Raw genomic sequence first — 17,115 nt, 5'->3', positions numbered from 1 at the left:
GTATAGGAAATAAGCAGGATATAAGAAGTTTAGAAGTATAGAACTGGTTACAAATCCCAATGTGTCTCTGTATTTATAAAGATGACATCTTTTCTGCATTATGGCAAAGCAACTACAGCAAGCTGTTTTTACAAAACCTTGGAACTCGTGAGAAGTAACAAAAAATAAGTTTCAATTTCTGGAAGAAAGAGAACAGCAGACCTACCATAAGGACATGCATTAAGTGAGAATGTGATCCTATGTGAGAGAAACAAAAAGCTGGAAAACAGTGAGTCAAAGAAACAGATGCAAACATGAATCTAACTCTGCCAGCAGCAGTTTCAACTTCTAATCAAACAGTAGATTTTGCATGTAAACACAGTCTGGTAGAGGCTGAAGGTTACACATTGGATTTTTTTCCCCAGTTGTGCTAACTAAAATAAGCTATAACATTAGCAACTGTATTTCTTTAAGCACAAAGAGCAACAGATAGATGCATTAAACATCTTACAGTGAACAGAATATTTTAAAAGTACATATTAGAACACAGTCTATAAAACAAATAGCAAGAATATATTTGTAGATTATCTTTCCATTATTTTATATTTTATTGTATTTGAAAATAAATATTTAATGTTTAAATATTTAATAAATAAATATTTAAGATAAATAAGTATTTTCAAATACATGTAATACTTATATTTTCAAATACATATAATATTATTTTCATGATTTATTTTATCAAATTTTATGAAATGAAGCAAAAAAATGTTTTAATTTTACATATATTTTGAGGATTACAAATAATTAGTTATAACTAAAGTTAAGAGCATAAAATCTGAATTGAGCTAAATTTGTTTTGTTATGATGGCCCTGCTTCCGCTACTTTCAACAATACTAACCTTGGGCAAGTAGTTAAAGCCTCATTTTCCCAGTTGTAAAATGATGAGAATGATAACAGTAATTATTTCACACCATTTGGGTAGAGAAGAAGTTAAATACTGTGTTGAATACAAAACATCTAGTAGTGTCGGGTACAGAGAAATCACTAAATAATTGCCAAGAGTTAGATTTATTGAGCTTTATTACACGGTAATCCTCATAAAATCTCTGTAAATTAAATGCTACTTTTTCCAATTTACATATTAGCAAGCAAAGAATGAGAACAATAGTTATCTCAATCTCTCAAAGTCTTTCAACATTCCAGAGGCTACAATTGTTTTTATTAATGCAGAGATAAAATAATAATCTTCTCTAATTTGTAAGGTGACCTAGAGAGAATAGATATAACAATGCTATCAGCAATTTTATAGGAACTAGCAGATAATGTTAAGGGGATTACTTCATTTTTAGATTTATACCAATTATAGGGCATGAATTTCTGGTGTAAAGAAAATACATAATAATCTGTGTGCTTTTTATGTGCATCCTTTTAGATGTCTCAACATATTAGAATGTACCTTCTCTTTTCTTTTATGGCCTATAGTCTGACTGGTTATACACAGGTGTGTATAGGTAAAGAAATCAAAGGGAGATAGAAGTGAGGTGCAGAGGCAGAATGGCTAAATGGCAAAATGGCTGCTGGTCTGAGCTGCTGACTTTAATCATACCAGATTACATTCGGTTACAATGTAAAATGTTTTGCTTATGATTAGACATATGTTCTGGCCATGCAAGCAGTGGTTATCTTAAGAGTTCCTGGGAAAGACTGCAAAATATTCCAACCATGGGAAACAGGGTTCCTGTTACTCCCTGGGAGTTTGCTCACCAGAGGAGCTCTGTCCTGTATATTCCCATGGTCAGAACCCTTACATGGAAAGACCTCCCTTCCCCGCCACACACACATATGCTACTGAAGGTAAGCATGCATGCATATGTGCTTCTAGGATTTCTGTCTTGATTTAATGTTGTCATTGGCAAAAGTGGGCCAGCATTTGATAATATTTGAAATGATTTTTAACGTGAGCATAAGTATATGCCATACAGGATACTTTTTTTACACAGAAGGAATTTACAGTGTAAGAGGAGGAAGAAATCAGAAATTACCAGTAAGTTAACAAAGAGAAAAAGAATGAATGAAAATAGACCTTACCTATAATCAAGATAGTGAACATTTATTTGCATTATTTGAAATCACAACTCAAGCATTTTTAACTATCGTCCTGACAGGAAGCAGTTCACATGTGTACTAATAGGATCTTATATTCATGTGGTTGTTTCACACATGATTTCTCTATGATTGTCAAAAAAGAGTACAGTGACATGTATAACATCCCCCTAATATCACCATCTCCCAGTTTAAGCAGAGATGGCATGGAGTGCTCAAACAGCTGGTTTAGCATTGATAATGGGCCCATTGATAATTTGCCTCCTGGAAAACAGGGAAGCAAGAAAACAATTTAAATTGTTAGATACAAAGACAGACTCACAGAATCATAATTCAAATATAGCCAAGTATTCTTTAGTAAAAAGTCATTAATTCCTACATATTATATGCTAAGAATGTTTTAAATTGCAAGTTGAAAACATTTACTAAAAAATAAATATCTAATTATAGGTATATTAATCGAGGACTAAAATATGTAATGCCTGATATTTTAAATTTTGGTGGAATTATAGTTGATTAATGTTTAAATTGAGTGTTTGTATAAGACCAAAAAGTGCTTTATGTTTTTGAGATTAACTAGGTGTCAAGAAAAAATTGTGAAGAACCACTTTAATAAGAGGATACTAGCTAATTTTTACATGTTTTATGAACTAGATTAAAATTTAATGCTTTCATTTGCAGGGGCAGACACATGAATGTCCCAGTTTGTGACATAAAAGGATAAGCCATTCATATATGTGCACACATTATCTAAAATCAATGTATTCTGCCAATGTATGACTAATGTATTCATGATATTTTGTAATTGTATTTTGTATATTGTTATATATTTGCATTATAATTGGATATATACCACTAAGAGAAAGATTATATAATATGCTTTCATTTTACCAAGAGTTATTCCCATAATGAATGAAGTTTGGAGATAATAATTTTAAATCCCCAAATATGTCTAACCACTCTAAAGTGTTCACAATTCAACTTGCATTCATCTTTTTGAGAGGTAGTGATAATGTGCTAGTATTAGAAGATGAGAGATATGGAGATAATTTTTATGGAATGATGTCTTTCTAAATGAATAATAATTGGATGATCAATATGACTTTATTATAACTATATAATACGTAAAATAATTTTACCCATAAATACATTTCTTCTCTTCTTTTATTCAAAATACACTAACCTTGTCCTAAAGTTTGTAGGATGAGGATGTCCATCATATAAGGATAAGTAGTCATATTCTTCTTCTAGTGCAAATGACTGAAAAACAATTTGTATTCTATTTCGTTCTTCTGCTATTATTACCCATGTACAGTTTGCACCATTTGGATATCCATATGGAAAACCGGGGCTTTCTATGGTGCCATTAAGTCCTTTTAACGTTCCACCACATGTATAAATAAATCCTGCAACAGAAGACAAATAAACAGATATTAATAGCATATAAAACAAAAAACAATTTAGGGGAAATACTATTTCAAAAAGTTTTTTTTAATATTAACAATTTTCTAAATGACATTATCAGATTTAAAAATACATATGTAACAAAATATTAGAATTATTTATCATGTTGAGGTTAATAATTATAAACCAATTGACAAAATAAAATCACCCAACATATCTGATTAATTATACATTGCATATTCCAACACAACACAATTCTATCTTTAAATAGTTTACAATCTAATTGTGGAAATTTACAGAATTGAAAATTGAATGACCATAGAATATATATTGATTCTCAACAAATTAATTTTACCTTTTCTTGGCAAAGCATGATCACTTTTATGGCAGGCCGACATCTCTACCATGTAACTCATATTTATTTTTAAAAAGTGGACCCACCTCTGAACCCACCTTGATTATAAAAAAGGGATTTTTTAAATGTCTATTATGATTTTTCTAATTTTAATCAAAGCATTTGGTGCCCTTAGGGCATAATTAGATTAATTGCATCATAATGAATCCTGAAGTTGGGGGAAAATGTATTGAACATATGGATCCTAGGCAACTGACAACAGAGGTCTTGAGTTCTACACTGACTTTATGGGAGGTCTAAAAGTGATTGCAAGTGTGACTCCTGGAGATATCTAGAACACTTACTCTATTTCTTGAGGAATTAGTTTATTTAAATGTATAATATCCTATATCCTATGGTATAATATAAAAACCCGAAGATTAATACAATGGTCAGAAAAGATAGTCCCAGGATTTATTGAGAATACATGCTAATAAAGCTTAAACCTAGAGGAAGGTAATCAGGATCAGAAATTCTGTTCAGAACTCTTCACCCAGATATTATAAACCATTTCTCTGAGTCCCGTATTAACCTTAAATTCCAGGAAACTGGAAGTTACAGATACCAAGCAAATTTGAGGAAAAGAACACCACATTACCCAAAACATCAGTTTTAGGAACTTGTTGTAGAAATGCAAGAAATTTAGGACTCCTTTTTTGGGGAAGAAGTGAAGACATTTTATATAAGTATAGATCTTTTTGAAAAGAAACTGTGCCAGAATTTTAGAGGTCAGTTTGGTACATTGTGGCAGGTAGAAGTTCGTTTTGGATGTCACACATTCATTCCTTCCTCTCTTCACAGCAGGATCTCCTGTTTGTATGGTAGTCAGATCTCCACTAAGCAGTCATATTGTCTGGTGTAACTGACTCTTGATTCTAGTGGTAGGATTATGGCTCAGTGCTGGATGAATAAATATAAATCCACACTCTGAGCTGTATTTAGTTCTGGGATCTACTCCTATTATCTCCATATATGGCAAAGTACTAAACTTAAGATATGAAACTTAGTTCTTGTTATTCTATTGCCAGTTTAAAATGTTACCAAGAAGTTGGATCAGGTGAAAGGTTTTTTTAAAAAATCAAATATCTGCATATATTCATATATTTTTGCTCATGCACCAAAAGTCAAATAGAGCATTTTATGATTTTCATAAATAAATAAATAAATAAATAAATAAATAAATAAATAAAAGGTTCCTTTTAAATTGCTTCTTGCAGAGCAATTACTTTGAAGCCTTAGGTTAATTAGCTATCACCCATTTCTATTAGATTTCTGCCTGAACAGCTTCCAATTTGAACTTCATAACAAAATGCGAGCATGAATCCCTTTAGCTACAATCTGATCTATGGTCTGTTTTATATATTCTCAAGCCCCATAACCCTGATGGATTTGGAAAAGGGCATATGTCCTAAAATAACGTGTGTGGCTTTGTCCAGTAATTTTTTAAGGGCCTGCTGATTTATGTATTTCAAGTCCTTTTTCTTCCTTTTTACTTCTTTAAGCAAATTAGGAATCATACTCTCATAAGCTTTCCTATCCATCATATTTAAATTAAATATGACATTATTCATAATAATGTACATTTTTCCAACAGTAGTCTTAAAATTTGCACTAAAAAGTTATGAAAGATCAGAAATAGAGTTTTTAAAAGAGTATTAAAAAAAAAACAACTTATGCCTCATAGGGTTTGTCCTTGTTATCAGTTCAATGTTTCCCTTTCTAGGCTTTTTCTAGGTACATGCACACATAACTATATTTCTGTGCATTTAAAATTTTTTCCAAATTAACTCAGTCATACTGTGTATATTTTTCTGAATCTTTATATTTATTTTTAAAATATCAGTGATATTCCTGGTTTAGATATATACTTGTACTACATTTTTCCCCTAGTGCTGGGGACAGAACCTAGGACCTTGTGCATGCTAAGGAAGCAGTCTAACATTGAGCTGTTTCCTTTGCTCTACTGCATTGTTTCTTAATGACTGCATAGCTACTTAGATATTGTATGCCTGTATTATAATTTATTTTACTAATCCTTTGATAACTTTATTTTTATGCTTACAACAGCATTAAAAACCAACAGTGGAACCATATCCTTGTGTACTTATATAATATATCTTTAAGATGAAATCCAAGATATGGGACTGCTGAATTTAGATAGCTACAGCCAAGTTAATCTTAATAAATGCAATTTTTTATATGCTAATACCATAGTATGAAGTGTTTCCCACTTGCAGCCCCAATTCTGGCAACATGAGATTTGTTAAAAGGCAATTTTTACAAGGCAAATATGCTATTTTAGTATTTTATTTTCCATTTATCAGATTACTTTTGATATATTTGCCACATTCTTTTCATCACTTCATAATTCTTCCCTAAGAATTGCCTGTTTAAATCATTTCCAAATTTTCAAAGGATACCTTTCCTTTGTCACCACTTTTTTAGTAAACACTTAGGTTTGTGATGATTCATTGATAATTTGTATTTGCCTTCATATGGTCACTTCTAAGTAAAACAAGTTTGCTCATTCTTTATTGCTCATTGCTCTCATAAAATCCCAACCTGTTATTGCTCTTTATTGTACATGTGGGTCATCATCTCCCTTTCTACTTATCTCCTCTGACAGTTCTTATTCCATATCCATTCATCCATTCATTACATATATTGTTAAGGTTTAGATATGAGGTGACCCCAAAAGCTCATGTGTGAGACAATGCAAGAATGTTAAGACTGAAATGACTAGAATATGAGAAAAGTAGCATATCAGTGGATTAATCCACTGATGTGGATTAACTGAGTGGTAACTATAGGCAGATAGACAAAAGACAGTAAGTTACTGTCTTTTGGGAGTTCAGCTCCGTGGTGAGTGGAACTTGCTCTTGCTGACTGGTTGCCCTGTTCTGAGCTGATTTGCTATGCCACACTCTTTCACCACGAGGTTCTGCCTCCCCTCAGACCAAAAGCAATGGATTTGGCTGATAATAGACTGAATTTCTGAAACTGAGAGCCAAAATAACCTTTTCTTCTTGTAAGTTAGTCTTGTAAAGTCTTTTGGTCACAGTGATAAAAAGCATACTAAAATATATATCATGCCTTGGGAGTAAAATGATACAAAAGACATTGTCCTAAGCTTTCTCCTGGGACCTGATGAACTAAAATGTGAGACAACAGGAATATTTAAGCTATTGTTGCAGAGTAAGTTATAGTCTGTGATCTGAGTAGGCACATTTTGCTAAAAGAACACATGGGAGCAATTGTTAATTTAGACAAGTTACTGAGATTTATGGAAAAATCATTTCTAAAAACTGGCAATGTAGCTTTTCACAGATTTAATCTTTGACAATTTCTGGTGCCTTATATTTTTCAAATTTTGATTATTAATTTTCACTTAAAAGAGTTGATTTATACTTTAATTATAACAAAAATTTTCATTACTAGATTTCTTGGTCAATGGGAGTTTATTTAACAATATGGGTTTTTAATTTTTTCCTTATTTTTCTTTCAAGCCTTTATTTTATCTTTCCTATATGTATAAAACAAAGTAGTGGCTATTTTATAAATTTTGATGGTATTTTACAATTTATTTATTTATATATTTGGGGGCTACCCAAGGTTGAGGACACAGTAATATTCACATTTTTGTTCACTGTCTTTAACCATTTTTAAAAACTACTGCTACTGGACTTCTATGTTCAATTGTGTTGACATGATTATTGCAAAACTTACTTGTGACCTTCTTATTATCAAAATCAGTTCATTTTTATCCTTTTTGTTGTCTTCATTCATGCATTTGAAACTGCTGACCATTTTTTTTTTTCCATCTTGGAAATCTCTTCTAATTGCTTGCATGATGATATCTTCTTCCCTGATATCATGGACTTCTATTTATTTATTTATTTACTTACTTACTTACTTATTTGAAACAGGGATTGAACCCAGGACCTCACACATTAGGCAATCACTTTACTACTGAGCTACATTCCCAGCCTTTTTCATGGATTTCTAAAAGCATCCCTTTACTACGTTTCTATCTACTACTTTGTACAGTTCTCTCGACAACCATACACATAACTTTTGACTAGGTACAGTGTAGAGTTTAGAGTTTTGATTATAAACTATGAAAAAATACACATCTTCAATTTTATATTGCCATTTTTCTTCTAATCTGTATGCAGATGTAACATACCATTTCAAAGACTAGTCTTCATATCCTCTAGGATTCTTCTTATTCTCTAATTTCATGAGTACATTCTTTAAACTCTCTCACATCTATCTCTCATCCTTCTTTGTTTTTCTATTTCAAATCCTTTGGCTTTCATTCAGTTGTTCCTCATATGCTGCCTGGAGCATTTCAGCAGTATCTAATCCACCCTGCTGGTTTTTGTGAGTTTGAGTATCCACATTGATGCTAAAGTCATCTCAAGGAAACACAAACCGAATTCTGTCACTTCCTTATTTAACAGTATTCTTTGACTAATTCTCATTGTCCAAACATCCATACATCTCTCTGTGTGCCTTACATCTCAGCTTAACCCCTCCCCTTTTACTAAGCTATGATCCATCTTTAATTTTTCACCCATGAACCAGATTTTTAAAATTCTTATAGGTGATCTGGGATCTACAAAGTTGACTCACCACTCTTTCCTCCAGGCAGAGCATGGAGTGAGGCACATGTACTTAGCTGTTCATCAGGTCCTCAGTATAAAAATCACTTATTAGACATTGAAGTAAAGTGTCATTTTCCATTTAATCTATTGCTTTTCTCATGGATATTTCTAGTTTTAATGTTTATCATTTATGATGTATTTTTTATACAACTGCTTCTCTTAAGTCTTTCAAAAAATTGTTTAAATACCATGGTAGCAAGAGACAGAAACTAAGCATTTAGTAGAAATTCAGTAAGTTTTTTCAATACTTCCTGACATTTTTATTTTAGCAAAAACATCGCACATTTCCATACTGAGTAAACTTAGATACAAATAACATAGTATTTTATTTTTTGATCAATTTTTTGAATAACAGACATCTTAAAAGGTGGTAGTATGTGCATTTATATTTTTGCTCTTATTAGTAGAAGTACATATTATAAATTCTTTATAAGAACGAATATCACTCATTGTGAAACAGTATTCTTTTCTAGTATGCCAAAAACTTTCAGGAAATTGTAATATGTTATATGAAAAATCTCAAAAGATATTAATTCAAGAAGGGCTTTTTTGTTTTAAGGTATTGTTATTATCAGAACACTAGATATATAAAAAGTGCACCAAGTAAATGAATATATATGGAAAACTTAATTAAAAATAGAAACTCATGTTACTAGTAAGTATATCAAGAAATAAAACTATTACTCTTTAGAATGCTTTTGTTATTTGTTTTAATCACAATATCTTTATTCTTCTTAAATTAACCATCATCCTCAGGTTTATGTGACTTTCTAAACTTTTATTCAAAATTTTATATGTATGCATTTCTATATTTATTCACAATTAAATTATCCTATTCTTCTAAGTTTTTATCCATTTTGTATCATATTCAGATCTAAAATCAATCTTTTTTTGTAGGTGAAACAGGGATGGGATTAATTTATTTAATTAAATTAATATACAAATCACCTAGCTCCATTTATGTATAAGGCCACACTTTCCTACCCACAGTTGGTTGTCAATAAATATGAAATTTTGTGTAGTCCTGTTTCTGTATACTGGTTCCATTGGTCTGTACCACATTATCCAAGTAAGTTAATTACTGTGTTTGGTCATGCAAGTTCTTCATCATTATTTTTCTTCTTCAAGATAGCCTTGATTTTTAAAAAAATTTCCATAAACACTTTAGAATCAATTTATCAATGTATAAAAAAGGAGTAGCTTAGATTTGAGATTAGGATGACTTTGAATCTACAAATAAACTTGGAAGAATTATGATATTTCCACATTGATACTTTCAATGCATTATAATAAAATATTAATTTATGCTGGCCCTTTTAAACTTAGAGAAATCTTTTTGACCATCTTACCCCATTTTAGTAACTATCACTTTACTCTGATTCACACTTTGAACCATTAATCACTGTCTGAAATTATTAATTTATTTATTTGTCATCAGTTTTATTTTTCCAGTAGAATGTCAGTTCCAGCCATTTGGTGGATCACCTGTCTTGCTTCTTATTATAGCTTCAAAGCCTATAAATGGTGGACAGATTTAACTGAAGCAATGAACTAATTGATAAATGTAAAATAAAATATTAAAATGCCTCACATTATTCAATTGTTATTCAAGTTATTTTCTTTTACTACTAGCAAAAATATTAATAATCAATATTTGATTATCCAGTAATATAACTAGTTCAGCCTGTTTGAAGCCCAAAATTAACTTAAAGCTCAACCTGATTTAGTTTCTTTTAGGATCAGGTCCAATGTGAGTTTTGATTAACTAAAGGACACTAGCATGTATTTTGCCTAAGGTTTCAAAATAATCTTCCTTGCATTATTCATTAATTTACAACATAAATGTAGACATAAGAATTATATAATACATATAAATATATAATTTATACACAGAGTATAAATGTATTCTCTCTCTATATATAGAAATATACAGACACACACATATATATGTATATAATTTTTTTTATTTTTTGTACTGGAGATTAAACCCAGGAGCACTTTACTATTAAGCTACATCCCTGATCCTTTTTTAATTTTGAGACAGGGTCTCACTAACTTGTTTTGTGCCTCATTAAATTGTTGACACTGGCCTTCAACTTTTGAAATTAATGCCTTAGCCTCCTGAATTGCTGAGATTAAAGGCATGTGCCACCACACCTTGCTTATAAGAATTGTAGCTCTTACTAAATGAAAAATGCTTTTCAGCGGCAAGAGAAATAATATAAAAATCAATTTAAATTTTATTGCTGTGTTCTTTCATAAATATGTATTATTTAAACTACGTTTATTTCAGCAGTGAAAAAATACATAAGTATTGAATGTTAATTTGAATTAATCTCTGTCCAATATTTATTTTCTGTTACCAATAAATAATATAAGATAGCCTACTTTTTCTTTGTGGAATTTACATATGCTTTTCCAAAGAACATGTCAGATCACTTTGCTTCTTGATTACTTTAACAAATATATCTACTTTTTCCCAAATATGTCTGATGAATATAATACCTTCTCATTAGTTAGAGGGAGTTAGCCAGTTTCAAAATCATCTCTCAGTACCTTGCTCATCCCAGATCTCCCTGATGATGAGAGATGGAAAAGAGTTTTATGTGCAATCCTTAGAGAGAAAGTATTAGACTATGTGTCACAAAGGTTTGTTTAGAGCTTAAGCTACATTTGCTGTCTCCTAAAATGTTCTTCTGGTCCCAGAAAATTTCCTAAGTGAACATTTCATAATTCAAAATCCAGATCTTAGTCTCAGATTATCAGAAAATTGAATAAGCAACAGGTAAGGAGTCTGTTCATCAGAACTAGACTTAAAATAGGTAATTGCATAGAGTCTGAGGTAAACAACTACACAGCAGGTATTTCCTTCTAGTAACATAGTTTTCTCTCTCTGTCACAAGGTCAGTAAGACTATTAAGTCACAGGATAGGGCTGGGGATGTGGCTCAAGCCATAGCATGCTCATGCTCGCCTGGCATGCGTGTGGCCTGGGTTCGATCTTCAGCAACATATACAAACAAAAGATGTTGTGTCTGCCTAAAACTGAAAAATAAATATTAAAAAAATTCTCTTTCTCTCTTTAAAAAAAAGTTACAGGATATGTGTAATTAATTTAGATAAATTAATTAAAATGCATCTATTCAGAGTAAGAGGCATTACGTTTATCTTTCAAATGTTTAATAGAGTACCTTATTTGCTAGTTGTTTATGCTTACCTCCAGAACACATTTGCTTCTTGGGTAAATACTATAATAAATAATGCTAATGTTCACTTCTAATATTTCATCTTATTTTTTTGGTACAAAACTTACATAAACACCCTTCTCTCTGGCAATTATTTTTTTAGATATGTTGACAGAATTTGTTTGATCATAAATACTGTTGGCTCAGACACCATTTGGCCTTTATGGGAAGCACTTTGTTCTATTCTTATCAAAAGTGTGTTGATTTATTAGTTTAATTCTAAAGAAAAAAAATCTGATTTTCATTATTTGTTTTTCTAGTGATCTTCACCATAACATCCACAAAGAAAGAAACATAAAACACTGAAAGCTTCCACTAAAATATTAATTTACTGAGATTTCTATTTTCTAGGAACATATATTGTCTAATTTAATCTTCTCAATAACCTTGTTAGATCACATATGCTTACAGTGCACATTTTACAGCTGATGAAACATGTATGAGTTTTACCTATTAAACTTATTAGTGTATATCTCATCCTTTGGATCTCTGAATTATTAACTTATTCAAATTATCTTGTGCTATTAAATAAACTCTACTGCACATATTTATGTTATTGAGTTCTGCTGAATCTGTGTTTTCAGATCCTTATTCCCAGAGGAAATAAAATCTACAAACTTCAGACCATTAATTCTGTAATGTTTAAATCCATTTCAAATTTATGGCCATGACATTTCAAGCTCTTTGCCCACAAAGCTTTTAATATTTGAATCAGTTTACCCTTACATATTTTATGAAAAAATCTAAGAGGAACATATTAAATTTATCTCATTAATGGCACAAATACAAATAAATGTCAAAAAAATAGAAATCATTTCCTTAGGTCATACCTAAATTTGGAAGTTTGAGAGGGCTCTAATGATTGTCCAAAAAAAAAAAAAAAATGAACAGCTTCCAGCTTCCAAAACTCTAAGTAACACTAGATTCTCTATCAAAAACTTACATTTAAAAAAAAAACAACTTAAAAAAACTTTTAAAAGGATAATTTAAGTAGATAGTATTTTCTATGAATTTATTTAATTTTAATTAGGCAGATGGCATATTGCTCTTACGAAGACTATATCAATATTCTTTCTTCCATTATGAGAACAAATTCAAAATGAAAAATGTTCACCTCACTAACATCATCAGTGGCATAGTAGCTCAAACTACAACTGCTTGTCTTCCCAGTAGTAAGCTTGAAAACTAGCAGCCTTACAACCATGGCAGCTGTGAAAAACAGCAGCATTACAGCAAGTGGAGGATAAACCAGGTTTAGAGCTACTTAACAAATTCCTTTCTCACCCAGAATGTTGTCACGATTTAATCTATCCTGCTGCTACCTGGAGAACTATTCACAGATGTTGTTATATGATCTGACATGGAGGTCACCCCGTGATTAAAGTCCTATTCCCAGAGAATTAAAAAAAAAAAAAGTTTAACACTGCAACTGCCTAAAGCTGCTAAATTGGAATAAATGAGAATCAGGCCAAAACTTAAAAGAAAGATCTGGAGAAAGAGATTCCATAGCAGACTTCAAAAAGTTCTAATATACTCTTGAGTATATGAGTATGTGAAGGCTTATGTGCATATTGAGAAAAGACCAGAGAGGATTCTAAGTCATTTAATGAATGACTTGAGCCACTGCCTGAAGAATTGAAAGCCTAGACAGATTTGTAAACTTTTTAATGTTGTATATAGGCATGAACACTTAGAAATCCCTTGAAACAGGGAGGAAGATGTGCTTGTTCAGAACATTTGAGAAAATATCTGCTCTATAATATGCTGTTTTCAAACTGAGCAAATGCTTGAGTAGTCATGTACTAGAAGTGCTACAGGCTTTACAGAATTATCCTGAAAGTGTCAATGCATGAACAAATAGCAAAACAGAATACATATACAGCAACAAGGCTTGGATAAGAGGGGATATAATTTTGCTGGATGATACAGTGTAGTATTTTAAAACACTCTGTTTTCAACCAAAATTATGTCATGTGCTAAGAAACAGGAAAGTACGGCTCATGTACAAGAAAAAAAAATCAGTGAACATTAACTGTGCTTGAGGAAGCTCAGACAGTGGCTTTAAGTTATTTGTTATAAATATGTTTAAATAACAAAGGAAATCATGACTAAGAGTTAGTTGAAAGTACAAGAATGATGTCTCACCAATGGACAATACTGAAAAAGAGAAATTTTTTTAAAACCATCTGAAATTGTTGGAAATTATAGTAATTGAAATGAAAAATTCACTAAGGGCATTCAAAAACAGATTTGAACTTGGAAAGAACAATCATTAAACTGAAAGATAAGTCAACTGAGATTGACAATCTTTTCTGAGAAACATAAGGAAAAAAGAATGAAGATAAGTAAACACTGCCTCAGAGACCTTTGGGACATCATTATATGTACCAACATATGCATAACAAAGTTCCAAGAAGAAGAGGAAAGAAACCAGGAGGCAATAAGAACATTTTAAAAACAGTAGCTAAATTCTTCCAAAACACAAATTTAAAATATCAATCTCCACATCCAGGAAAACAAATGTTTCAGTAGAAATTCACACTAAGACACAAACTGTTGAAATAAAAATAGTGAAAATAGCAATAGGGAAAAATGACTAATCATAAAAGGATCAGAGTAAGATTGATAGCTGATTTATCATTAAAAATTATTGAGATCAAAAAGTAATGAAATTATCTGTTCAAAGAGCTGAAAAAATTAAAATTTAATAAGAAAATCTACATAAGAAGATATTTTCAAAAATAAAGGAGAAATTATGACACTTCCAGAAAAAGAAAATCTACAAATATGTTTCACTAACAGACTGTCTTTTAAAAAAAAAGCTCAAATGAGACTTTTGGGATAAAATGAAAGAATATTAGGCAGTAATTCAAATCCATATGAAGAAATAAAGAGCACTAGTGAGGAAACTGTAGATAAACAAGGAAGCATAACTGTATATTAGTAACTTCTTTATTCTAAATAAAATTTTTAAGTTACAAATCCTTATAAAACTATGTTGAACATCTTATATAGAGATAGATTTCGTTTGAGACTAATGATATTGAAAAGGAATAATATGGAGGTATATCAGAGCAAATGTTATGAATACTGTAGAAGTTAAGTTAGTATTCAATTAGAAAGCTGAAGTTAGATGCTGGTTGTAATTTCTCAGTATAAATAAAAATATATTTAAAATATATTAAAAATTACTAAAAAATAAGTAAAACTGTACATTAGATAGTACTTAACAACAACAAGAAGGCAGGAATCAATTGATAGAGGAACAAATGTGTAAAGCATATAGAAAGCAAATAACAAAATGGCATTCATAAATCCTACCTTAGCAACAACGACATCAAATATATATGGAAAAGACATTGCAGTTAAAAGCAGATATCAGCAGATGGATCAAAAAATTCAGACACACTTTTGTTATCAAGACACAGAAAAAGTTGAAAAATAAAATGAAGGAAAAACAAATAACATGCAAATGATTATGGAAATTGAGCCCTAATGGTTATGATAATATCATGAAAATGACTTCAAGTCCAAAACATGTGAGAGTATCTAATGCAGTGCTTACAGGTAAATATATAATAGTAAGCACTAATATTTAAAAAAATGTAAATGTCAAAATGTAAATTAAATGAATGTAAATGTAATTGAAATGTAAACTTCTACCTTAAGGCACTAGTAAAAGTAAAGCAAATGAAAAGGAATCAAAATGGCAGCACAAACGTAAGAACATAGAGAAATGAAATGGAATATGTAATAGATAATAAAATCAGCAAAACCAAATATTTGGTCTTTGGTAAGATCAATGTATTAGCACCTTTATGAAGACTGACCAAGAAAAAAGAAAAGACTACTAAAAACAGGAGTAAATGAGGGGAAATCACTACTCATATTAACGAAGATCATAATGCCATGAACAAAATCAGTAGATCTTTAACTGAAATGACCATACTGTCAAAACTGTCTAAAGAAGAAATAGAAAATCTGTATCAGAACCTGTCAACATTATTATTATTTTTTGCCTGTGCATGTGCAATTGATCCATCCACATTTACCTAAAAATCTGTCTTTCCCTAAAACGTTTTTGTACCTTTGTTGAAATCAGCTTGTAATATTTTAAAGTCCTTCTCTGAGTTCTCTCTTCAGTTCCACTGGTATATATGTGTACCCCTTTGCTAGTGCCACATAGTCTTGATTACTGATATCACGTATACTTAACTTTTCCCATGTTATTTTTTTTCAAAATTATTGAGCTATTTTGGTTCCTTTACATTCAAACTAATTTTAGAATTATCTTGTCTATGTCTATGTATCTTGCTGAGGTTTTTGGAAAGAATAACATTAAACTTGCATATCAATTTAGGGAGAATGATATATTTACTATGTTTAGACTACTAGGCCATAAACATTGTAAGTGTCTCCATTTATTAACATATTCTTCGTTATGGTTATCATACTTGTATATTTTTTCAGAATAGAAGTCCTGGACATGTTTTTTTTAGTTAAAATCTAAGTATTTCATATTTCTAAGAACTATAACTGTACAATATACCTATGTTCATTATTATTATATATTAACAATAACAATTTAATATTTATTTTATGTTAATATCTATGACATCACTAGGCTTACTTATTAAATTTATGAGTCTGTTTGTAAATCTATAGGACTTTCTATATGGCTTCTACAGTTTTGTGGTTAAAGACTTCCCAAGAGACTATGTGTTAAAGGCTTGAGCCCTAGTGTGGTAATTTGGGGAGATTATGGAACATTCAGGAGGTATAGTGGGAGATTCTTAGATCAATGATAACATCCCCTTGAAGGCACTTTTGGGACACTGACCTTTTCCTCTTTTGCTTCTGGGTCATGAGGTAGGCAGTTTGCTCCACCACGCTTTTTCTATGATTGACATCAAGCATCTACACCAGAGGTCTAATGCTATGGGTTTGCCTGACCTTGGACTGGAGTCTCCAGAACTGTGAGCTAAATAAACATTTACTCTTATAAGTTAATTATTTCATTTATTTTGATATTGTAACAGAAAGCTGACTTACATAATCACCAATTATAACAACTGCAACTAGGAAGAGTTGTATTTTCCTCCTTCCTCTGTACTGTTTTTATATTATTTTCATACATTAGAATTGTGTGATCTTTCTTTTTAATATCTCAAAGTGAAGGATTACATTGATTATTTTTAAAAATATAGAACCACTCTTTATTTTTGCAGTAAATGTTAATTGGTCATAAGATACAACTGTTATTTATATGTTGCTGATATATAAAAGGGGTTACAAGATTTTTGCCTTTATGTTTATTTGG

The 17,115-nt window shown here is 30.8% G+C and overlaps 1 protein-coding gene across 5 annotated transcripts in view; it reads right to left on the bottom strand.

Annotated features, from left to right (window-relative positions):
* The window catches only part of Csmd3 (CUB and Sushi multiple domains 3), a 1,083,924-nt gene that overhangs the window by 965,320 nt on the left and 101,489 nt on the right, over positions 1–17,115 (bottom strand). For all 5 annotated transcript variants that reach the window (XM_005316223.4, XM_078016771.1, XM_040293722.2 and 2 more), the window contains exon 2: positions 3,270–3,492. In XM_005316223.4, the coding sequence (XP_005316280.1) occupies positions 3,270–3,492 (223 nt within the window). The remainder of the gene's footprint in view (positions 1–3,269; positions 3,493–17,115) is intronic.

Source organism: Ictidomys tridecemlineatus, chromosome 7 (assembly GCF_052094955.1).
Source record: "Ictidomys tridecemlineatus isolate mIctTri1 chromosome 7, mIctTri1.hap1, whole genome shotgun sequence".
NCBI classification, from domain to species: Eukaryota; Metazoa; Chordata; class Mammalia; order Rodentia; family Sciuridae; genus Ictidomys; species Ictidomys tridecemlineatus.
This window is presented reverse-complemented; position numbering and strand designations above follow the sequence as displayed.